General features: G+C 39.5%; 2 protein-coding genes across 4 annotated transcripts in view; one reads left to right on the top strand and one right to left on the bottom strand.

Annotated features, from left to right (window-relative positions):
• The window catches only part of CAMKMT (calmodulin-lysine N-methyltransferase), a gene marked incomplete at its 3' end in the record, with an annotated part of 438,709 nt that extends 437,188 nt beyond the window's left edge, over positions 1-1,521 (bottom strand). Inside the window, exon 1 of the mRNA XM_080711826.1 lies at positions 1,220-1,521. Coding sequence (XP_080567952.1) covers positions 1,220-1,357 — 138 coding nt within the window. The 5' untranslated portion in view covers positions 1,358-1,521. The remainder of the gene's footprint in view (positions 1-1,219) is intronic.
• Positions 1,522-3,599: 2,078 nt separating this feature from the next.
• The window catches only part of PREPL (prolyl endopeptidase like), a gene marked incomplete at both ends in the record, with an annotated part of 39,965 nt that continues 18,611 nt past the window's right edge, over positions 3,600-24,953 (top strand). For all 3 annotated transcript variants that reach the window (XM_080711717.1, XM_080711718.1, XM_080711716.1), the window contains 5 exons: positions 3,600-3,818; positions 18,217-18,339; positions 20,134-20,200; positions 21,442-21,648; positions 23,674-23,809. In XM_080711717.1, the coding sequence (XP_080567843.1) occupies positions 3,600-3,818; positions 18,217-18,339; positions 20,134-20,200; positions 21,442-21,648; positions 23,674-23,809 (752 nt within the window). The remainder of the gene's footprint in view (positions 3,819-18,216; positions 18,340-20,133; positions 20,201-21,441; positions 21,649-23,673; positions 23,810-24,953) is intronic.

Raw genomic sequence — 24,953 nt, 5'->3', positions numbered from 1 at the left:
CGAGATGCCCTGGCTTAAGAGACCCTGTTTCCAAATAAAAATAATATAAAATAGGTCTGGGAGTGTAGCCCGGAGGTAGAAGGGCTTCCAGAAACCCCAGTACCACACACGCAAAAAAAAAAAAAAAAAGAAATGATTTTCCTTAATGCTGAGTTATATCAAAACAGCACTTAAAAAAAAAAACTGCATAAAACGCGACTCAAGACAACTGCAAGCCGGGCGTGGTGGCGCAAGTTTATAATCCCAGCATTTGGGAGGCTGAGACAGGAGGATAGGATCGTAGTTCGAGGACAGCCTCAGCTACTTAGTGAGGCCCTTTGCAACTCAGTAAGACCCTGTTTCAAAATAAAGATTTTTTTAAAATGTGGGCTGGGGGAGTTTGGACGTAGAATGCCCCTGGGTCCCATTCCTAGTACAGCAAAAAAAAAAAAAAAAAAAAAAAAAAAACCTGCAAACTTGAAAATAAGTCCAAAAGTACTCAAAGCACCATCTTAAGTAAACTGGCACCGGCTGGGGAAACTTCTTCAAATTCAACAGTCAGAAGTGAAAAGCACACTCTTAAGTAGTTTTCTGCAGGAAGCCTCAAGCAGTTTTGAGGATAAATCAGAACTTCTGTCAAACCTGCACTCCAATGAAGTTTCCAAAAACAGTAGCGACTCTGAAAATGCCTTCATTAAACCAATCAACACATACTGACTCCGCCTCGTCAACAGAGTATCCGACGATCGCTTCCAACTACAAGATAAACGTGTGAAGTTCGCATCCCGGTGCGAGAGGGAGAGGAAACAGCTCAGTTCAGCTACTCGCAAGAAGCCGAGGCCACACGTGCAGTGCGTTCGCCCCGACAGTCAACCACGCTGATCTCCGAGAGACTTGGGGCCAAGGCGTGCAGACTAGGAGTCGGTGACGAGGAGGAGGCTGGGTGCTTCGGGAGCGAGAAGAAGAAACGTGGCCAAAAACGGAATCGGAAAAGAGCGGCAGGCGATGGGGAGCCGCAGTCCCGACCGCACCGGCCAGCCGGCGGGGAGTGCCCGGCGAACCTTCTCCCTGGACCAAGTTCCCGCCCGCGCCCCCGCCCAGCCCCGCGGTCCTTGGGGGACTCTAGGGTGAAGCCCGGCGCCCCCGGGTGGCTCTGCACCGCCTGGGGCCGAGGCGGCGAGGGGCGGGCGGCGGAGGGGGAGTGGCCGGAGCGAGGTGCGGCGGGCCGGCTCTCCCTTACCTGCCGCAGGAGCTTCCAGCGGGCGGCTCCCAGGCGCGCCGGGGCTGCGGGCCCGGGACAGGCACCGCCAACAGCTGGACCCTCGCCCGCCGATCGCTCGGTCTCCAGCGCCCCGGCTTCCGCGACCAGCGACTCCATCCCTCCCGCCGCCAGCCGCGGGGACGGGCCGGCTCAACTCTTCCCTGTCAGGACCTGCCAACTTCTTCCCTGTCAGGACCTGCGACGCCCGGCCTCTTCCCTCAGCCCCCGAGCGCGCGCCCTCCCCGAATTCCGCATTTCCGGTATTCGCGTCTCCTTGACAACCAGGGCCGCGCTGTGACGTCATTGCACCATTTTCCCGGTAGCCATCTTGAGTGAGGGCGGACGGGAAGGTGAGCCAGCTCTGGAAGAACTAATAAGACGCTGTCCCTCATCGTTTTCTTGTCTTTTCTGCTTTGTCCAGAGTGCAGAAGACTAACAGGGACCTTAAAGTTTTACGCGTTTGAATGCTAAGGAAACCAGGAGGAAATATCCCATCCGTGACCACAATAAAGATGGCGAAATGTGCTTAGCGCTCGTGTTGGATTGGAGTTACGTAGATCGGCGTGCTGCAAACCAGCTCTGGGCGGCTCTGGGTAGGTTGTGGTTCTGCGGGCTGCAGAACGCAGACCTCGGTGGACGCTGCAGAGGTGACAGTTCCTCCTCCTTGAGAACTTGGCGTTCTCCTGTCAGGACCTGTCTTCATACGTTTGCATCCCGGGCCGGGCTGAGTCGGTTTGCGTACGTATTGGGTAGGGGGGTGTGCTGGGAGTCTCTTCCACGCCTTTCTCACACAACCACCCCCCAGCCCCTGGCCCCCTCTTTGACCATTGTGTTTTAACTGCGCGGTGACTGACACCACGACTGAGGTGGTTGCATCCTGGAGTGGAAAGTTGCGGGGAAAAACGAATAGGTTGTCCTGGGAACACCCATTTGTCTTCCCTGCCCCCATCCCTGGCCTTGCCTGGTCTTCTCTCCCTGAGGGTGAAAGATAATGGATTGAGGCCGTGGGGACAAATGGAGTGATTTAGGGGCCTTTTTCTTTTATGTTACTGTCGGCTGCTGCTCCCTGTCCCCACTCGCCCATTATTTTGCTGCTGCGACATAGGAGATTAAGGGGGGAGGGGGCGTCGTAGCTGCAGCTCTGTGGTAAATCTGACGCAGTATTCTTCTGTGATACAAGGGGCATTTTGTAGAATTCTATGATTACACTGAATAGTGTGCAACATACCTAGATCATTTCTATGCCAATAATATTAGCTACTTTTTGTTGAGTGGTTATTTTGTGCCAGCCACGGTGTTAAGGTCTTAACATTAATCGCCTCATTTTATTCTTAACAACCCCAGCGGGTAAATACTGTCATTATTTTAGTTTTGCAGATGAAGAAATTGAGGCCCAGAGATAAAGAACCAGAGGTAGTTAAGTGCAGGATTCAAAACCTGAACCAGCTTTCTCTGACTCTTAACTACATAACTAGCTATCTGGATTAAAAAGAATCTGCCTCCCAGCAAAACCAGGAATGGCCTCAAGTTTAATTTGTGCGTCTTGCCGTGTTTTTGAGTTTTAGTTTAAAAAACTAAATACTCTCAATGTTAATGTCTAATCGTTTACGTCCAAGATTTGGAGCCAAACCAGTTGGACTTTTTGCCATATACTACTTATAGTCTCAGTGGCCTGGGCAGTTGCTTAAACATCTCAGAGCCACAGTTTGCTTATCTGTAAAATGAGCTAATGCATTACAGCTACTTTCTCAAGTCCATAAGAAATTTAAAGTAGACCAAAAAAAAAAAAAAAAAAAAAACACCTGGCACAGAGACAACACTCAACAAATATTAATTTCCCTTCCCCCACCTTATTAATTAAGCTTTTTCTGTCTATTTTCCAAATATATATGCCAAAGATACATTCAGAATAATGTAAGATCCAAACCATTGCATCTTTTAAAAACCTTACAGTTTCTGAGACTCCCCACCAAGTCTGTGTGCTTATTTGCAAATTTTTATTTTGTTTCTCATTTTCTGTTTTTTGTTTTAGTTTGTCCCTCTGTGTACCGGAATCAGTGTTGGCTGCATAGCTTGAGACTAATAAAACTGGCTTTACAAATAAGGCTTTAAAGTCACATCTGCCAAGAAGTATGATTTGAATGAAACTTTAACTTACACAGATTTTATTTTATTGAACCTAAGTTATCAGCTGTCTATAGATATTTATAACCTAAGGGATGCATGGCCCTGAAAGAAAAGGATAAGATCTGGCTACTGTAGGCACCTGAGAACCCACTGCTATATAGTCATACATACGAAATCATTCATGTCCTGGCAGGCAGCCCCTAAGGGAACATAAACCAGGGACTTTGCTAGCATGCAGCAGAAGACCAAATTATTTCTCCAGGCTTTGAAGTCTAGTATTCCTCACCTTGGGAAATGCATGCAGAAACAGCATATGAATTACTGTAACTTCGCTGATCATTATTACAATAGAATAAAACTGAAAAAATACTACCTAACCAAGTGTCTCCAGAATAAACCCAAGATATCAGAGTTAGCAAGAAACATCCCAAGTCGGAGCTTCTCATGTAAGGTATGGATTATTTAAATTAACCTATTTGTAGGTCATTAAGCTTAATTTTAATTTAAAAATAAAGAGTGGATATGATAACAGCTTCTAATTTCCTCAGTAATTCTAACGATTTTTAATTTTTCTGGCTCAATTATTTGTAGTCAAATATAAGTGTAAAAGAATAGATACGGATCTATTTATAAAGCTATAAAAATGAAGATCTATTAAAAAATAATTCAGGACTTTCTTAGTGTTTCTGCCAATGTGTTTTAAAGTATAATTCAGCCTTCTAAAATTTCTAGGATACCAAATTATAGCACTTAATAAAACCTAATAAAATGCTAATTTTTATGAATCCCAAATTAGTTAACTCCAGTAAAAGCCATATAATAGTGTGTAAAATTCAGCAAAAAATGAAAAATAGTCACACATTTTGACCACTCGGGTCTTTCAAGAAAACTCTCAGACTGTTGTACTACTGCTAGACCCCAGGTTATGGGCTTGCAGTAGCCTTGAGGACCTGATTGCCCTTACATGCACAGTGACCACATAGCCCAGTTTGTCCAGGACATTCCTAGTCTGCACCTGTTGTCCCTCTGTGATTATTAATAGTCCCCTTTCTTCTCAGAAGTATCCCGGTTAAGATGTTAAATTATATGGTCATCCTACTTATTGGACATGAAGCTATCTCTACATGCTGTTGCCTTTTTGATGAACATTCTCTACCTTTTACTTAGATTCCTTAAAGTGATATTCTTGAAATATTTTAGCATATTGTATGATTTTAATTTCTGATTGAAATTGTTTTATTGAATGCTGATTTTTTTTTTTTTTGCCTGTTTGGCTTCCTCTTATTGTAGTAAAATATATAACACAAATTTTTCCATTTTAGCCTCCCAAGTATTAGGATTACATGTGTGTGCCATCACACCCAGAAATAATGATAAAGATTTAAATTTTACCTGCTGGGCTAAATTTTGGGCCATTAGATTGCTTTATTTTGCGTCGTGTTTAGAACTTTTTGTCATGTTGTACTTAGTTTATAAATAGTAGGCAGGAATTGCCATCGGGGTGGCAGCTGTGAGATTAGCTCACACTCTAAACAGGAGGTTCACTATTTTTTTCCCTGCAGTGTCCCTGAAGCAATTTTTTTTTCAGTTCTCTTTCAGATTCCCACTTCCTAGAAACTATAACCTGACTCAGTGACTTCAAGAAAAGTAACTGGGTTTGTTTGTTTAGTTGGTTGGTTGGTTTTTCTTGTAATACTAGTAATTGAACCCAGGGGCATTCTATCTTGGAACTTCACCCCTAGCCCTGTTTATTTTTTTATTTTGAAACAGTGTGTCCCTAAGTTGCTGAGAGCCTCTGTAAGTTGCTGAAGCTGAACTCAAACCTGCCATCCTCCTGTCTCAGCTTCCCAAGTACCATAATTACAGGTATGTGCCACCACACCCAGCAAGAGTAGTTCTTCTATTACTTTTTTTACTTGATAAAGCAGCCCTGCTGTCACAAACTGTATATCAACCATTCCCTCTCCAATAAATGAGAGAATGGTCTAAAAGCTGTGGTCTTTAAGCTGGGCGTGGTGGCGCACACTTGTAATCCCGCACTTGGGAGGCTGAGACGGGAGGATCATGCAGGTTCGAAGCCAGTCTCAGCTGGCTTAAGAGACCCTGTCTCCAAATAAAAAAATATAAAATAGGTCTGAGAGTATAGCCCAGAAGTAGAGGGCCCCTGGGTTCCATCCCTAGTACCACCAAAAAAATAAAATAAAAGCTGTGGTCTTTATCCTTATTAATCACTGAGCCCTGGAAAAGCTTTAAGATACCCCTGTATCTGTGAAGATACCTGGATGGGAATGCACATTCCCTTCTTTCATCGGCATCCAACCTCTGAGCCACACCCCCAGCCCCGTTTCATTTTTCTTTGGAAACAGGGTCTCACTAAGTTGATGAGAGTCTCACTGCTTGCTGAGACTGTCCTTGAACCTGCGATCCTCCTGTCTCAGCCTCCCAAGTACTGGGATTACAGGCATGTGCCACCACACCTGGCCAGGACTCTGTTGTTGTTGTTTTTCTTAATTGCCCTACCTAAAAATTAGTATAGAGTTTGAATTTAATCTTCTCTAAAAGTCCAAGTACCAAAATGTCATGATTCTATACCTATACCTTGTTACCTAAGCAACAGATTATCACCCATAAGTTTGGGATTTTTCAGTATCAACTTCTGCAGTCTAGTTATGTAACAGAAACCCTAGAGAACTTTTTGGAAATGTAGATTCCTTTCAGGAGTAGTGGCACAGCCTGTAATCCCAGCACTCAGGAGGCTGAGGCAGGAGAATAGCAGGTTTGCAGCCAGCCTCAGCAACCTTGTGAGGCCTCCCACAACTTAGACGCTTGTTTCAAAATAAAATAGGACTAGGAGTGTAGCTTTGGGTTCAATCCCTACTATCACAAACAGACAGAAAGAAGCAGATTTCTGAATCTCACTCAACGTGTGCTAGATTCGAATCTTTATTTTTGAGGCTTGAGGATAAGTTTCTCAAATAATCTGAAACTCATGTCACTGTCTTCATACCTGCATTTAGAAACTAGAAATGCTTGCGATCAAGTGTTGATCTAAACCAAATTGAAATTGTTCGATTGTGAAGTGCTGTTTAGCAAGTGGCTTAGCTGTCCATCTTAAAAAGCCAATGGGCAAGATGAACAGATTCCATTAACATGAGCTGGTGATACTCAGAGGCCTCTTAGATCAGCTGCCACATTTCTTCTATGTCATCCTTCACTGCTCTGCCCGAGAAAATATTTTTTGAAATCTTTAATTATGATAATTTGAACAAGGTACAAAAAATGAATAAAACACGACTAAATCCTGCTATTTGCCTGTATCTACAATATAGATTAACATTTCCTGTTAGATAGATTGACATATATCTTCTTCACTGACACTAGGACATGACTTGTAAGAATCAGTGGTTATAACAGGTTCAAATCAGGAATGAAGGAAAAGAAATAATTTTTTTTTTTTTTTTTGTGGTACTGGGGTTCCTGGAAGCCCTTCTACCTCCGGGCTACACCCCCGGACCTATTTTTATATTTTTATTTGGAAACAGGGTCTCTTAAGCCAGCGCGATGCTCCTGTCTCCGCCTCCAAAGCACCGGAATTACAAGCGTGCGCCACCACGCCTGGCTTGTGTGTGTGTGTGTGTGTGTGTGTGTGTGTGTGTGTGTGTGTGTGTGTGGTACTGGGGTTCCTAGAAGCCCTTCTCCCTCCGGGCTACACTCCCAGAGGCTGACTACGAAGTCTCCACCTCCCAAGCGCGGGGATTACAAGCGTGCGCCACCACGCCCAGCGAAAAGAAATAATTTTATAGGAAATTATGGAAATATTAGAAAAGGAAAAAAATGTAGTCTTACAATAATGCTTTTGTAAGAATGCAGAGTAAAATGCCCTAAGGGCTAGCCTCACTGTTGGTTATATCTCCACATTCCACTTTGTCTCTAACCTGTCTGGCTTCCACTTCTTCATTAAGACTTCCCTCAGGATCACCAACTAGGCTACACATCTCGGCCCAGTGGACACTCTCCTCTCTCTGCCATAGGCCCTCTCGTGGCCTTCTTTTCTTTTGGCTTTCTGGCGCCCCATTTTCCTGGTGTTCCTCTTACCTCACAAGCCTGTCCTCCTCAGTCTCCTTTTCTAACTTTCTTCCAATGTGACTTCTGAATATGAGGGTTTCTTCAGGCTTGGTCCTGGCCCTTTTTTCCTCTCTCTAATTTCTTCCTGGGTAACCTTATCCATTCCATGGATTAAAGAACAATAGCAATTATTGACTCCTCTTGGAACTATGCAGTACTTTGCTGCCCATCTAAAATCTCCAGCTGGACAACTCACTGACTTCTCAAACAAACTGTCTGCCATTGAATTTCAACTCCCCCAGCCCCAATTCAGCTCCTTATCTCATTACTGTATGCTCCATTTTTTTAAGCCAGCATACTAGAAAATGTTTTTGTTTGGTTGGTTTGGTTTTATTCTTTCCATTCCTTTATCCTGCCACCACAACCATTAATAGTATATCCCAAACTAGCTTTGTGGTTTTTGCTATATACCCATGTTACCTAGTCTGTTATTTAATTAATTATTTTAATTGAATTACCTTGTCTCATCCCCAGGAATAATAATAAATTACTGGTTTGATGTTCTAATTATTCTTTTTATAAAATGTTCATATATATTTGAAATGTTCATATAAATCATTACAACATCACGTCTGACATGCTTTCAGAAACACTGACTGCATTAACATCCAAGATACTAAACTTGATATTTCCCCATGTCCACCTTCATCATTCTAGTGATCTCATACCTGGACCACTGGTAAAGATTCCAAACCAGGCACCTTTTTCTTTTTCGCTTTCAACCCATTTTCCACACAATTAGAAGAATGACCCTAAAAAAATATAAATTAATACCAGTACCAATTTAAAACCTTTCCAAAACATATTTTATAAACATAAAATTCAGTTTCCTAATTATGCCCTGCTCGAACTGGCCCCTCACTCATTTCGTAGCACTTACATTTCAGTTAAGCCACATGCTTATCTCCCAAATTGAAGAATAGGACTCTTCCCCACCCATCTCAGCATGTTTGCAAACTATTCCCTAATTGTATTCACCACACTATCAGTAGTTTTTTCTCCTATTTTAGGTGTCGATTAAATATTATCTTCTTAGAAGTTACTTTGGTTATTGTGGTCAGAAATGCACTTTATTAGGAGGTGATATTTAACTAAGACCTAAAGAAGATCAATTGACCATAAAATACAAAGATGTAATTCTGTATTCTCAGTTCTGGCCCATTGATCTACATGTCTATCCTTATGTCAGTACCACACTATCTTAACTAGTGTAGCTTTATAGTAAGTTTTGTTTTTGTTTTATTTTGTTTTGTTTTCTTGCGGTACTGGGGCTGGGACCCAGGGGCAGTGCACCTCAGAGCCACACCCCAAGTACTGTTTTTTAGTCTTTTTTTTTTTTTTTTTTTTTGATATGGGGTCTCACTAAATTGTGAAGGGTCTCACTAAGTAGCTGAGGCAGTCCACACACTGCACTGCCATCCCCGTCTTCGCCTCCCGAATGCTGGGATTACAGGTGTGTACCACCACACCTGTCAATAGTAAGCTTTGGAATCAGGAATTTTGTGAGTTCTTTCTTAGTTCTTTCTTTACAAATTAAAAAACTAAAAGCCACAGAGCCTGAAGTTAAAATACCTGTTAGTATAAATTACTATAAATATAGCACCGGGCGTGGTGGCTCAAGCTTATAATCCCAGCATTCGGAAGGCTGAGACCGGAGGATCATGGTTCGCAGACAGCCTTAGCTACTTAGTGAGGCCCTTTGCAACTCAGTGAGACCCGGTTTCAAAATAATGATTAAAAAAAATAGGGCTGGAGTGTAGTTCGAAGGTAGAATGCCCCTGGGTTCCATCCCCAGTACTGAAAGAAAAAAAAAAAAAAAACCTATAAATATAATACAGTGTCATATAATAAAGAAAAAACCATAACAAATTCTATGTACCTAGTACTCAATGTGACTTTTTTCTTTTCTTTTTGTACTTTTTTCTTAACTATAAAAATTATACATACATTTGAAGACTCTTGTCTACTTCTCTGGTTATAATTCCTAACTCCTTAGTGGTGATTACTATTCTTAATCTACCTTTCTATTCATTATTGCTATAAAAATTATATGTGTAATTATGTCCACAGATAATATTTAATATTGCTTTAAATGTTTTTTAAACTTTATATAGATAGTATGTGTACAGTAGTATAATTTACTCTTTTGCTCAACATTGTGATTTGCGATTCTTTATTAATGTATATCTCTATTTCAACTATTATGTAGTATCCAATTGTCTTAGTTAATTCTTTGAACAAACATGTATGTTATTTCCAATTTCCAAATTTGGCAAAAGAATGCTGCCTTTTTATTAAACCTTTTCCTTTTTGCCCTCTGACAGATAATATGCCAGTGTTGTTTAACTTTCATTGCCTTGATTAATAATAAGGATTAGCATTTTCTTCTTGACCTTATTGGTTTTGTTTTGAGTTGCTTATTCATGTCCTTTGACCATTTTTCTGTTTTTTTCTTACTGATTCATAAGTGTTCTATAAATGTCCTATGTATTTTATGCGTGGTGTAGATATCTTTTCCAATATTTGTCCAATGTCTTTTTCAGTTTATATCTTCTATTAAATAAGTCTTAAAATTTGTATGTTTGTGCTATCTGTTTCATTCAGCTCAGCCAATATAAGTTAAATGCTTACTTTGTACCATCTAGGTATTGAGAATATAGCATTTAACAAGATAAATAAAAATCTCTGGCTTTGTGGAGCCTACAGTTCTGCAAGGAGGGGGGATGCAAGGAGAGATAAAGAAATATGTGAGTGAAATACAAAGTTTGTTAGAGGTGATGGGTACAGTGAAAAATAAAATAAGAGAAGGGATGAAAAGGCAGTAAGGGGATAGGGAGAGCTGATTTTATCAGAGCAGTTAGGGAAGGCCTAGCTGAGACAGTGGCATTTGAATTATAGCTTAAAGGAGGTATTTGGCCATAAGGCATAGCTAGTCCTAGGAAAATAAGGTGAGAGCAAGCCTAATGCATTCAGGAAACAAACATCAAGGAGGTTGGGTATAGTGGCACACACTTGTAATCCTACTGGTTGGGTAGCTAAGACAGGAGGTTTACAAATTCAGAGCCAGCTTTTGTAACTTAGGGAGGCCCACAGCAACTTAGCAAGACCCTGTTCCCAAATAAAAAATAAAATAGGGCTGGGTGTGTGGTTTGGAGATAGAATGCCCCTGGATTCAATCTCCAGCAACCCCCCCCCCAAAAAAAATCAAGGAGGAGGTCTGTGTGGCTCATTTGGAGTGAGTGGACACAATCTAAGTGTAATACAGGTCAAGCATCTCTATATTAGAAATTTATAATATTCCAAAATCTTCTGGAGCATTTTTTTATTGCTCAGCTGGTGACATCTGTACGAATACTCCAAAATCTGAAAAACTTTGAAATCTGAAACACTTCTTATTCCCAACATTTTGGATAGGGGATGCTCAACCTGTAGTAGCCATGGTCAGGAAAGTAATAAAACAAGATCTATTAGGATATTATATACCTTTGTAAAAACTCGTGCTTTTATTTATGAGTAAGATGAGAAACCTTTGGAGAGTTTTGAGTAGCGACGAAATATAATCTCACTTTAGACTCATCTGAGCTCCTTTGTTGAAAATAAACTGGAAAGTATGGGCAAAAGCAGAGAGAGCACTTAGGCGTTTGCAGTATTCCAAAGAAGTCATGAGGGTACCAGATTAATGCCAGGCTACATGCGAGAGGTGGTCACAGTGAAATAATCCTGAAACTAGAATTGACAGGACTTGGCAGCTCACTTGACTGTGAAAAAGGAGAAAGGAAAGACAGAGTCCAATGCTTTTTAAAAAGCCTGAGTAGCTGGAAGGACAGATTTGTCGTTTATAGAAAGAAATACTACCTAGAGAACAGAATGGGGTGGAGGGCATAGAAAGTTCAGGTCTTGATATTTTTTGGCATACCTATTAGACATTTAAGTAGAAATGTTAAATAAGTTGGGTATACGTGTCATCTTGCCGGGAAGAAGTTCAGGCCACAGGTATAAATGTGGGAGTCCTCAGCATAAACAGCATGTAAGGTCAGGACTGAATGACGTCACCAAGGAACAGTGCAGACTGTAAGGAGAAGTGGTCCAGGAACTGAGCCCTAAGTGAGCCAGAGCTAAGAAGTCAGGGAGCTGAGTGGAACAACTAGAAAAACTGAGAAGTAAGGGCAGGGGAGATAGAAAGCAAACGAGGAGAATGAGGTGCTCTGGAAGCCAGGTAAAGGGGAGTGTTTCTAGGAGGAAGACGTGATCAACCCTGTTGTGATGCTTTTGGGTCAAATAATACGAATACTGAAAGTTAACTTTGCACTCAGTGACAGCCATTCAGGGGCCTTGACCAGAGCAGCCAGGGGAACAAAAGGGCGAGAGGCATTGGAGGCCCTGAGCCAAAGGAACAATTACTTTTAACAATTGCTTTTAAATCGCAAACACAACTAGTTATTCCAAATGAATATAAAATATAATTTCACAAATGCTAAATACATTGTATACTAATTGCATACATTTTAGTTATGCTAATTAGGATTTAGTATATTCCTGTGTAAAACAGCTAACAAACTATCAAATCAAGGAAGTTTTTCTCTTAAGGTTTTAGCATTTTTTAAAAATGTGTTTATTTTTTATTTATTGAAATGAACCCAAACTTTATTTGTGCTAGATTGCATTAATATGATTTTTTTTCTCTAAAGTCAGAGCATTTTTTTCATTCTTTGGAAGAATCCTACTTGATCACATAGGGTTTTATTGGTATTACTATTTTTTGTTTTGTGCTTCTTAAAAATAATAGGTTTGTCAATTTTTATTTTAGATTAAGATTGATTTGTGGGGGGGGGGTTGGAGATGGAACCCAGGGACATTTGACCTCCAGGCTACACCCCCTGCCCTATATTTTATTCTTTATTTTGAAACCAGGTCTCACTGAGTTGCAGAGGGCCTCACTAAGTAGCTGAGGCTGTCCGCGATCCTATGAGTCTCAGCCTCCTGAATGCTGTGATTACACGCGTGCGGCACCACGCCCGGCTAAGATTGATTTTTGTCTTACAGTGTCATTGTCTAGTTTTGCTGTCAGTAATATCAGCCTAATAAAATAAGAGGAAGAGTTTTACTGCTTTTTCTGTCTTCTTAAATAGTTGGCATATGAAAAGATTATCATTTGAAGGTCCACAAATACTGCCTTTGAAAGCATCTGGATATAGCCAGGTGTGGTGGCACACACTTACAATCCCAGCACTTGGGAGGCTGAGACCAGAGGATCACGGTTCACGGACAGCCTCAGCTAGTTAGTGAGGCCCTTTACAACTCAGTGAGACCCAGTTTCAAAATAAAGAATAAAAAATAGGGCTGGGGGGTATAGGTTGGCGGTAGAATGTCCCTGGGTACCAAAAAAAAAAGGCACCTGGATGTGATATCTTTTCCAAGAAGATACTTAATTTCCAATTCAATTTATTGAATAGCTAACAGTTTATATAGCTTTTTTATTTCGAGTCAATTTTGGAAATTATATTTTCCTGAGAATTTATCCATTTCATCCATGTTTTCAAGCCTGTTGACATGAAGAAATTTTGTAGCCAGACTAGGTGGTACATATCTGTAAACCTAGTATTTAAGAGGCTGAGACAGGAGGATCACAGGTTCAAGGACAGCCTCAGCAAAATAGCAAACTACAACCTAGTGAGACCATTTCCAAACAAAAAAATAAAAGGGTTGTGGATGTAGCTCAGTGGTAGAATGCCCCTGTTAATCCCTCTACCACAGAGAGAGAGGGGATAGAGAAGAAGCAACATTTTATTGTGTTATTTTAAAATGCCTATTATAACAGTAATTATATATCATCTTTTTCATCCCTGATATTCTTTTGCCACCTTTCCTGGCCAGTTTTGCTATACATTTGTCTTTTTAGTAGGCTTCTGAAAGAATTGGCTTTTATTGATATTTTTTATTTCTTTATTATCAATTTCCATGAAACATTTTGTTTTTTCTCTTCAATTTGCTTTAGAGTTAACCTTTCTCTGTTTTTTTAAATTGAAATGTTCCATATCAGGAGAAACAGTGTCAACTTGTTACACTATTAACAGTGTTAACTTTGATCATTTTAGTTAAAATAACTGTTCTCTCCATTAACAACAGAGAAGACATTCTCTTTGCAATTAGTAAGTGATTCATTTGATAATACTTTGGTACTATTCAAATATTGTACCACTCAGTATTTTTTACTTCATTAGTTTTAACATTATCTATACCATAATTAGTTGTTTCACTAGAGTTTGCTTAGTTATTATTTATTTCTGCATTTCTTATCTGGTACTTTTTTTTTTTTTTTTTTTTTTTTTTTTTAGTGCTGGGGATTGAACCCAGGGGAATTCTACTCTTTATTTTGAAACAGGGTCTTACTAAGTTACAGAGGGCATCACTAAGTAACTGAGGCTGGTGGTGAACCAGCGATCCTCCTGTCTCAGCCTCCCAAGTTCTGGAATTACAAGCATGTGGCACCACACCCGGCTATCTGAAAAAAAAATTTTCCTTTTTGTTCTGGTTCCTTTTAATTTTTTATTTTTGTTTGATGTGATTTTTCTGCTTGTTTTTCAGTTGCTTGTGGATTTTATTTTTTAGTCATTAATCTTTTTAATGCTTAAATAATTCCAAATATGGTAGCTTGCAGAAACCCCTTCAGAATGTCCCTTGTGTCCTACTGACATGTCTTTTTTTTTTTTTTTTTTTTTTTTTTTTTTTTTTTTTTTTGGTGGTACCGGGGTTTCTGGAAGCCCTTCTACCTCCAGGCTACACTCCCAGACCTATTTTATTTTTGGAAACAGGGTCTCTTAAACCAGTACGGCTGGCTTCAAACCTGCGCAATCCTCCTGTCTCCGCCTCCCAAGTGCGGGGCTTACAAGCGTGTGCCACCATGCCCGGCTTGACATGTCTTTATTAATATTTTTTGTGTGTGTGGTATATGAAACCAAATACCAAGCCACACCCCCAGCCCTATTTTTTATTCTTTATTTTGAAACAGAATCTCACTGAGTTGCAAAGAACCTCACTAAGTAGCTGAGGATGGCCATGAACCCAGGTCCTCTTGTCTCAGCCTCCTGGAATGCTGGGATTACAAGTGTCGCCACTATGCCCAGCTTTCTGTTAATCTTTGAACACTTTCTTACCTTTTTTTTTTTTTTCTTTGAGGAAGGGGCTTGAACCCAGAGGTATTCTACTTGAGCTTCAGACTTGCCTGCCTGCCCACCCCTCTCTCAGTATTGGGGATGAATCCCAAGGGCATTCTATCTCAGAGCTATACCCCCAGCCCTATTTTTTATTCTTTATTTTGAAACAGGGTCTCACTGAGTTGTAAAGGTTCTCACTAAGTAGTAGTAGTAGCTAAGGGTGTCCAGGAACCACGATCCTCCTATCTCAGGCTCCCAAATGCTGGGATTACAAGCGTGCGCCACCACACTTGGTTTATTTTTTTTTATTTTTGAAAAAAAATATCACAAAATTGTCACTAATTGGCTAAGGCTGGACTTGAACCTGTGATCATTCTGTCTCAGTCTCTCAGGTGCTGGGATTACAGGTGTGGACAACTGTACTATGCTCCTTCCTTACTTTCTAGTATAAGATTTCGGGGCCTATCTTATACTCTCCCTGCCCCAGTCTTAGAATTAGCCATTTATAATGGCACTTTCTTAACTAAAAGGCCACCTAATGTCCTTTTCCTTTATCATTTCTTCATAACAGAAGTTACACATTCCATTTTTCTCTTTTATAACAGCTTCATTATCAGATGGTTTATGGTGGGCCACTTGAAAAGAGGGAGAAAGTGCTTTTTTGCTACTAATGGAATAATACTAGCCATCTAACCACCTTAAAATTTTATTAAAACAGTGGTCAAACTCCTATTTTCAGAGGAATTTTGGTTCAGATATGCTCAGTTTATTTAGATATATAACAGAAAAAAAGTTAAACAGGAATGAAAAATAAATTTAAAAAGACAATTATGAGCCCAGCTCTGTTGCCTTCCACTCTGTTTTTGACATGGTTCTCAGTAAGAGTCTTAAAAACTGGCAGTGCCTAGCTCCATAATGTAGAATGTTCTAGTAGCTGCAGGATAGTAGAGGAGTAATATGTGTAGCTTTCTTGCTTCTTCAAAAGTACTAATGGGGATCACAGAACATAAAAGCCAGCCAGCCTGGTGGCTCACACTTGTAATCCCACTACTGGGAGGCTGAGATAGAAGGATCACAGGTTTGCACCCAGCCTCAACTACTTAGTGAGGCCCTCCACAACTTACTGAGACCCGTGTTTCAAAAAATAAAGAATAAAAAATAGGGCTGGGAGTGTATCTCAAAGGTTCAATCCCCAGTATTACCAAAAAAAGGGGGGGAGGCCTATATCTGGAAACAAAAAGGCAGGTCCAAATGCTATGTGTTAGTCTCAGGATAGAATTCTAGATTTTATTTTTCTAATCTCATTTAGTTTCTTTGGGTGATATATTTTGCCTTATTACTCTTAAGAACAATCATAGATATTACAGAAATGCTGAAAAATAAACAAACAAGCATCTCATATTTAGATATCTATGATTAAAAGTAAAGGCTGAGCCAGGCGTGGTGGCGCACGCTTATAATCCCAGCATTCGGGAGGCTGAGACCTGAGGATCGCGGGTCGCGGACAGCCTCAGCTACTTAGTGAGGCCCTCTGCAACTCACACCGGTTTCAAAATAAAGAATAAAAAATAGGACAGGGGGTGTAGCTCGGAGGTCGAATGCTCCTGGGTTCCACCCCCAGACCTGCAAAAAAAAAAAAAAAGAAAGAAAGAAAGAAAGAAAGAAAGAAAGAAAGAAAGTAGAGGCTGAATGATTGAGACTACTGTAACAATACTTATTTTTAATTTGAACCTAATCCAAATCAGTGCATTCCAAAAATATAAAAGGAAATGCTTTATGAAAATAATTGCTTTCCATTCAGTCTGTTTTGGTGACTTTTGTTTTTATTCTGTGTTTAATTTTAGATTGTGAGCTCTTTGTAGTATAAACTATATTTGTAGCTTACATTCTCTACAATGTTGGTAAGTTATCACGAACTTACTCGTGAAGTAAATATTTACCAGCTGTTGGAGATCCTTACCAAAGTCTTAGTACTCCCTCTGGCACAAGTCACCGTACAGTTGTCATCTTTGGCAGAGAGCTGTAGTCAAAAAATCTTGGCTGGAATTCTTTGGATTAAACAAGGCAAATCAATGGAGTGTTGAGTTATTGAACCTTTAAAATTTTATAATTTAGCTGGGTTTGGTGGCACACGCTTGTAATCCCAGCATTTGGGAGGCTGAGACAGGAGGATCGCGGTTCGCATACAGCCTCAGCTACTTAGTGAGGCCCTTTACAACTCAGTGAGACCCTGTCTCAAAATAAAAGAATACAAAATAGGGCTGGGAACATAGCTTGGAGGTAGATTGTCCCTGGGTTCCATCCCCAGTATGGCAAAAAAATAGTTAATTAATAATTTGATAAATTAGATTTGCCTTATCCAAATTTTAATAATTTATGTAATATTTATTTGTTTATCAGAGTTCAACTAAAATTCTTAGCTTCTGAGGTTTTTCCAATTAGACACAGTGGGTTCTTATTTCAGTTTTTTGTATATCTTCCTCTTTATTTAAAAAATGAACTTTTTTTTTTTTGGTGGTACTGGGGTTCCTGGAAAGCCTTCTACATCCGGGCTACACTCCCAGACCTATTTTTACATTTTTATTTAGAAACAGGGTCTCCTAAGCCAGCACGTGTGGCTGGCTTCGAACCTGCGTGATCCTCCTGTCTCCGCCTCCCAAGCGCGGGGATTACAAGTGCCTGGCAAAAAAATGAACGTTTTTTTCTTAAACTGAAAAAGAAGCTTTGTTTTTTTAAGGCATTGTTTCACTTTTTGATCTTACAGATAGTTTTGTTTGGGGGGCACTTATCCCCATAAGAGAATAATTGCTAATAGAATTAAAATTTTAATCATGCCTACAGCAATGAATAAAGTAATAGTAAACATGTATTGGTAAAGATAATCCTTCCTTGGCCTTTGTTATTTTCCTTCCCTTGAGAAGTACTTCAGTACTTTAATTCAGTAGGTTTTTCCCTACTTCTTCCTATTAAATATGTAGAAATTCATAGGATTTTCTTTCATTCTTAATTGTATATAAGCCTTTCCCATAGTATTTCCTAACATACTCCAGAGCTTATTAGTACTTCTGTATCTAAACGATTTACTCTATAAGAGTTTTTTATTAAAAAAAAATGATAGTATAACAGGCAAGTGTGTATAGTGTTTTTCTTTGTTTACATTTTTAAATGAGAAGAAGCCAGATATGGTGGCACAGGACTGATCTCATTACTTGAGAGGCTAAGACAGGAGGATCACAAGTTCAAGGCCAGCCTCAGCAATTTAGCAAGACCATGTTTTAGAATAAAAATTTAAAAACGGCTAGGGGGTGTTGCTCAGTGAGATAATGCCTCTGCATTGAATTCACAGTCCTACAATTAAACGAAATCATTTTACTGATGAACTTGAAAAAATATAAGATCTGTGAAACAATAATCCATAAGTATAGACTGGTGAAACACATGTTATTTCATAAGAATAGACATAATATTGTAATGTTTGCATGAAAAGCAAATAAGAATTTTCTTTAGAAAGCAAAGATGTTTTTTCCATAGTTTGAAATATTTTGATCATACCAACAAAACTTTTTCTAGGACTATCTGCCTCTTAAACAAGAAAACGAAAACTCCCCTTCAGAAAACATGGATTTATTTGAAAAAGTAAGAACAAAGTTAGAAACACAACCACAAGATGAATATGAAATCATCAATGCAGAGGTAAGATATATCATATTTTTTAAAGTAAAATCTGAAATTACCAGTTAAGATGCAAATGAGATACCTTATAATTTATAGACACGATCTCCCATACAGATTATACTGCTTTGGGCCTTTAAAATATGCTGAAAAGATTAAAGAGCAAAGAATAAGTACAGTGTGATTCTTAGAATAAATTTAAAGATAAAAACTAAGATATATTTTGAAGTATAATATATTGTTTGGGGGAAATAAACATTTCTGCTTCAAAACATTTTTTAAATATCCGAAGGAGAAGTTCAAATTATACTAATTCCTATTCTTTATTATTAGAAAAGTATTTGCTTGTTCCAGCTACTTTTTTATATAAAAGGAAATTCACTGTAGTATAATACTATGAAAGCTAGCCATTTAATGGTTACCAGTCACAAATGATTTCATTGAAATAGATTGAACAAGCCGGGCGTGGTGGCGCACGCTTGTAATCCCCGTGCTTGGAAGGCGGAGACAAGGAGGATGGTGCAGTTTTGAAACCAGCCGCGCTGGCTTAAGAGACCCCGTCTCCAAGTAAAATATAAAATAGGTCTGGGAGTGTAGCCCGGAGGTAGAAGGGTTCCATCCCCAGTACCACAAAAAGAAAAAAAGAAATAGATTGAACAAACAGGTTGAACATCTTTCAATAAAACTGGGGAAAAAAACCAGACTGTGTATGGAAATCTCATACATAGTAGAATGAAAATAGCAATCAATAGGACTTCCAGATTCTTTTTTTTTTTTTTTTTTTTTTTTTTGCGGTACTGGGGATGGAACCCAGGGGCATTCTACCTCTGAGCAACGCCCCCAGCCCTATTTTTTTTATTCTTTATTTTGAAACCAGGTCTCACTGAGTTGCAAAGGGCCTCACTAAGTAGCTGAGGCTGTCCACGAACCTTGATCCTCCTGTCTCAGCCTCCCAAATGCTGGGATTACAAGTGTGTGCCACCATACCTGGCTGTGGAATTCCAGATTCAAATTACGCCAGCAAGTAGCAGGTAATAAATGTATTTTACCATATGTAAGTGTTAGACAGTAATACTATTTATATATTTATTTATATTATTTGTTTTCTTAATCTCAGGCTATATTTGTCACTCCACAAAGGGTACTTTGTGTAAAATCAAGACTCTGTCAAGTGGTGATAGCATATTTTAAAGGGATGATCTCAAAAAGTTATTGACTTGAGTTTTCAAACTATTACAAGTCACAGTTTTCTCATCTACATCTTGGACTATTTTTAAGCTACTTGATTTATATCAATTTTCATTATTTTAAAGAAACTACTTTATTGTCCTGTTTCTACTACACAGAGACCAGATATTCCCAAAATATGGTTTATACAGTCATGAGAACCAACAAGAGATTTTGTTATGCCTCTTGCATTTATGTATTAGAAACCCCTCCAGTGATTCTGAATATACAAAAATCAACATACATGCGAACTATATTAAAACAAGTGGACTATTTTATAATTCATATGTGTTTATTCAAATGAACTTCCTCTTCATCTTGAATAGTCAGATCATTAAAAGGCTAATTAAATTATTATTAAGTAACCAGGTTACATGCTTGTAATCCTAGTACTTGGGAGGCAGAGATGAGAAATCACAGGTTCAAGGGCAGCCTCAGCAATTTAGCAAGAACTTGTTTCCAAATAAAAAGTAAAACAAGGCTGGAGGTGTAGCTCAGAGGTAGAAAGCCCCTGAGTCTAATCCCCAAAACCAAAAAAGAAAAAAAGAAATATTAGTAAGTAAACCATTTCTTTCTTTTTATTATCAGGTCAAGCATGGTGGTTTTGTTTATTATCAAGAAGGTTGCTGCTTGGTTCGTTCCAAAGATGAAGAAGGTATACCACAATTTTTTTTTTTTTTTTTTTTTTGCGGGTCTGGCGGTGGAACCCAGGGGCATTCTACCTCTGAGCTACACCCCCTGCCCTATTTTTTATTTTTTATTTTGAAACCAGGTCTCACTGAGTTGCAGAGGGCCTCACTAAGTAGCTGAGGCTGTCCACGAACCGCGATCCTCCAGTCTCAGCCTCCCTAATGCTGGATTACAAGCATGCGCCACCACGCCCGGCTCAATTTTTTCTTTTAGCATGCTCTAATTTTTCAGATTTCAGTTTTATGGGAAGTTTAATACAAATACCTCAAAGGTACAGAAGAAATTTTTAAAAATCTTTATGCCAGGCACAGTAGTGCACTCCTATAATCCCAGTATTTGGGGGGCTAACACAAAGGATCAAAGGTTTGAGGCCAGCCTCAGCAATGTAGTGAAACATCAGCAACCTAGCGAGACCGTGTTTCAAGATGGAAAATAAAATAGGCCTGGAGGTATATAACTCGGAGGTAGAATGCCCCGGGTTCAATCTCCAGTAAAACACACACACACACACACACACACACACACACACACACACACACACACACGTACACACACACACACACACACACACACACACACACACACTGTAAAAGCTCTGGTAGGGAGAACTTTAGCAGCATATTTTTGAGCACATACTATGAGCACATACTATGCTCAAGTACTGTGCTAGGCACTTGAATATATTAGTTATTCTTTTATATTCTGTTTTAACTTCTGTGTGGTCTTTAGTTACTAGACTATAACAATATCAAATGTCTCACAGATTGATGCATAGAAGAATATTGAGTAACATACTACTTGATAACATTAAGTAGCTGGTGCCATTTATCATTAAGTCAGCTGCTATTAATTGTTGAAAGAAGCCAGAATAGGGCCTCTTATAGAAGAGGAATGCTAATTTAAAACATTAAATATGAGCCAGATGTGGTGGCACATGCTTGTAATCCTAGAACTTGGGAGGCTGAGACAGGAGGATCACAGGTTTGAGGACAGCCTCAGCAAGTAGTGAGAATCTCATCAACTTAGCTAGACCCTGTTTCAAAATAAAAGTAAAATAAGGATGGGGTGTATCTTAGAGGTAGAATGTCCCTGAGTTCAATCCCCAATGCCACACACACAGACACACACACACACATTAAATATAGTTTAAAATTCTCTTAAAGTACACCTTGTGGACTTACCTCTTCCATACTTTTCATTATACAGCAGACAATGAAAATTATGAAGTTTTATTTAACTTGGAGGAACTTAAATTAGACCAGCCTTTCATTGATTGTATCAGAGTGGCTCCAGATGAGAAATATGTGGCCGCCAAGATAAGAACTGAAGATTCAGAAGCATCCACCTGCATAGTTGTGAAGCTCAGTGACCAGCCTGTAATGGAAGCTTCTTTCCCCAACGTGTCCAGCTTCGGTAAGCCACCAACCAGTCCTCTCTGTTGGGAGGGAAACAGTAAGAAAAATGCCCACACTTTTGAGACTTGTGGGGGTTTTTGTCCAATGAGTGCCTGATTCATTTCTCCCTGTGGACTCCACACCTTCCTGTGTGACTCTCTTTCAAGGGGTCTTCCCTCCTATAATTGTATCTAAATAGGTTATTTTAAAATAATGCTCATACCCGGGCGTGGTGGCGCACGCTTATAATCCCAGCCCTTGGGAGGCTAAGACAGGGGGATCGCACAGGTTGGAAGCCAGTCTCAGCTACTGAGTGAGGCTCTCAGCAACTTAGTGAGACCCTGTTTCCAAATAAAGTAGAAAATAGGTCTGGGAGTATAGCCCGGAGGTAGAAAGCCCCTGGGTTCCACCCCCAGTACCACAAAAAATTAAATAAATAAATAAATAAATAAATAAATAAATAAATAAATATAATGTTCATGATTTTTAAAGTCTTAGTGTATACAGTTGTATAGTGTATTTTGATATGTTAGTAATTATCAGTTTGTCACATAGACCAAGTCTTTGCACATAAGTTTCATCACAATATTTTAAGTTTGGATTTTTTATTTTATGTTAATGTATGTATATGTGGGCGTGGGTACTAGGGATTGAACCTAGGAGCATTCTACCTCCAAGATACCCCCAGCCTTATTTTTTTATTCTTTATTTTGAAACAGGGTCTCACTAAGTTGTGGAGTGCCTCACTATGTAGCTGAAGCTGGCCACAAACCTGTGATCCTCCTGTCTCAGCCTCCCAAGTACTGGGATTGCAAGCGTGCACCACCACGCCCAGCTAGTTGTGATTACTTTTAAAAATAAAACCAGTTTTAAATTTTATCATTTGCCATCAAGTGTTACATATATTCCCACCTTGTCCTCCCTTTTCATTGCCTTCATTTTTCCCTTGGTTCAACTAAATGTTTTTGAGGTGAGTTGAAATTATACCCTCTTCACTGGCATCTAAGAAATATATTTTGTGCATTTTTAACCTCTGAAATCAGGATGTATATCATAGATGCTGATTTACAGGCAGTGTCAGCCAGATGGCAGTCATGACATTGTGTGCAAACTTCTATTGGCTGGTTCTGGTGAGATCAAGAACCAGCATTAAAATCAGTTCGGTAGTTTGAGATACGCTATGGCTAGAAACCAAACAAAAAAAGGCATGACAGAAAGTGATCCAGTGTTTCTTTAGACTTAAAAAGTGGTAGCCGGGTGTGGTGGCGCACACTTCTAATTCCAGTACTTGAGAGGCTGTGACCGGAGGGTTGCGCAGGTTTGAAGGCAGCCTCAGCTAGCTATTTAGTGATGTTCCCGGCAATGTAGTAAGACCCTGTTTGCAAATAAAATATAAAAATAGATGTGGTAGTATAGCCCAGAGGTAGAATGCCCCTGGGTTCCATCCCCAATACCACAAAAAAAAAATTATAAATGGTAGACTTAAACATAATTCATCCTCTGAAAGCAATTGGGACTTAAGTAATGTGTTTCCTAAATACTGAACATTTAGCTCTTATTTAGAAACTTAAGTAGACCAGGTGTGGTGGCCCACACTTGTAATCCTAGTACCTGGGAAGCGAAGACAAAAGGATCATAAGTATGTGGCCAGCCTCAGCTACTTAGTGAGGCGCTCCACAACTTAGTGAATCCTTGTTTCAAAATAAAGAATAAAAAATAGGGCTGGGGCGTAGCTCAGAGGTAGAATGCCCCTGAGTTTAATCCCTGGCACCCCCCTCTCCAAAAAAATAAAGGAAGGAAGGAAGGAAAGTAAGTTAACTATGCTGAAACTACCTGCTTGAAAATGTGAAATTGATCTAGTAGTGTTTTATTCTCTGGAAAACTCTCAGGCTTGTATAACACAGATTAGCTACAGCCTGTTATATGTAGATTTCTAGATATAAACTTGAATATCTCTTTGGCATTAAAAATTAGAATGTGTTACTTCTTTTGTTTAACTATATATAGGTGGCATTGTCTAACTCTTTTAGTTACTTTTTTTCAGAATGGGTAAAGGATGAAGAAGATGAGGATGTCTTATTCTACACCTTCCAGAGGAACCTTCGCTGTCATGATGTATATCGAGCCACTTTTGGTGAAAACAAACGTAATGAACGTTTTTACACAGAAAAAGACCCAAGGTACTAAAATAAGGCAATCAAGTCATTTTCTCCAGAATATTTCTCATTAGTAAAAGTGCCAGTTTTGGTTGATTTCAGATGTCAATTTTGGAGCTGGGCATGGTGGCGCCCACTTGTAATCCCAGTGCTTGGGAGGCTGTGACAGGAGGATCACACAGGTTCGAAGCCGGCCTCAGCTACTTAGTGAGGCTCTCAGCAACTTAGTGAGACCCTGTTTCCAAATAAAGTATAAAATAGGTCTGGGAGTATAGCCCAGAGGTAGGAAGCCTCTGGGTTCCACCCCAGTACCACCAAAAAAAAAAAAAAAATTAAAGTTTGTTTATATTGAAATACATTGGTATACTGCATATTCTGAGTTATTAACATTCTACTTTTTTTTGTTGTTGTTGTTTGGTTTTTTGTGTGTTTTTTTGGCATACTGGGAATGGAACCCAGGGACATTCTACCTCCAAGCTACACCCCTAGCCCTATTATTTATTCTTTATTTGGAAGCAGGATCTCACTGAGTTGCAAAGGGCATCACTAAATAGTAACTGAGACTGTCCTCAACCCTTAATCCTCCAATTTCAGCCTCCCAAATGCTGGGATTATAAGCATGCGCCACCACACCCGGCTTATTAACATTCTCTCTGCACCTTTAACGTATGAGAGGAGTTGTTAAATATTAATAGGGTTGCCATACGATAGTTATAAGTCTCTGTAGTCATAACTAGAATAATGTGGTGTCAGTTGCACACAGAATTTACTACCCATTTCATGGAGATTATCTGAATTTCAAATTGCTTTTATTTCAGCCATGATGTCCATTGGCCTTTAAATTTTACCTTCCCTAGAACTTTGGTAATTCTTTCTTAAAGCTAATTCCTTTTTTTTTTTTTTTTTTTTTTTTTTTTTTTTTTTGGTGGCACTGGGGTTCCTGGAAGCCCTTCTATCTCTGGGCTACACGCCCAGACCTATTTTTTAATATATTTTTTTAATTGGAAACAGGGTCTCTTAAGCCAGCGCAGCTGACTTCGAACCTGCACAATCCTCCTGTCTCCGCCTCCCAAGTGCGGGGATTACAAGCGTGCGCCACCACGCCCGGCCAAAGCTAATTCCTTTTAATTCCTTGTTATCTCCAAGACTCATGTTAGTATTACCACTT

This window comes from Muscardinus avellanarius, assembly GCF_963383645.1.
Source record: "Muscardinus avellanarius genome assembly, chromosome: 15".
Taxonomy (NCBI): Eukaryota; Metazoa; Chordata; class Mammalia; order Rodentia; family Gliridae; genus Muscardinus; species Muscardinus avellanarius.
The sequence above is the reverse complement of the archived record's forward strand: the minus strand, read 5'-3'. Positions and strand labels throughout refer to the sequence as shown.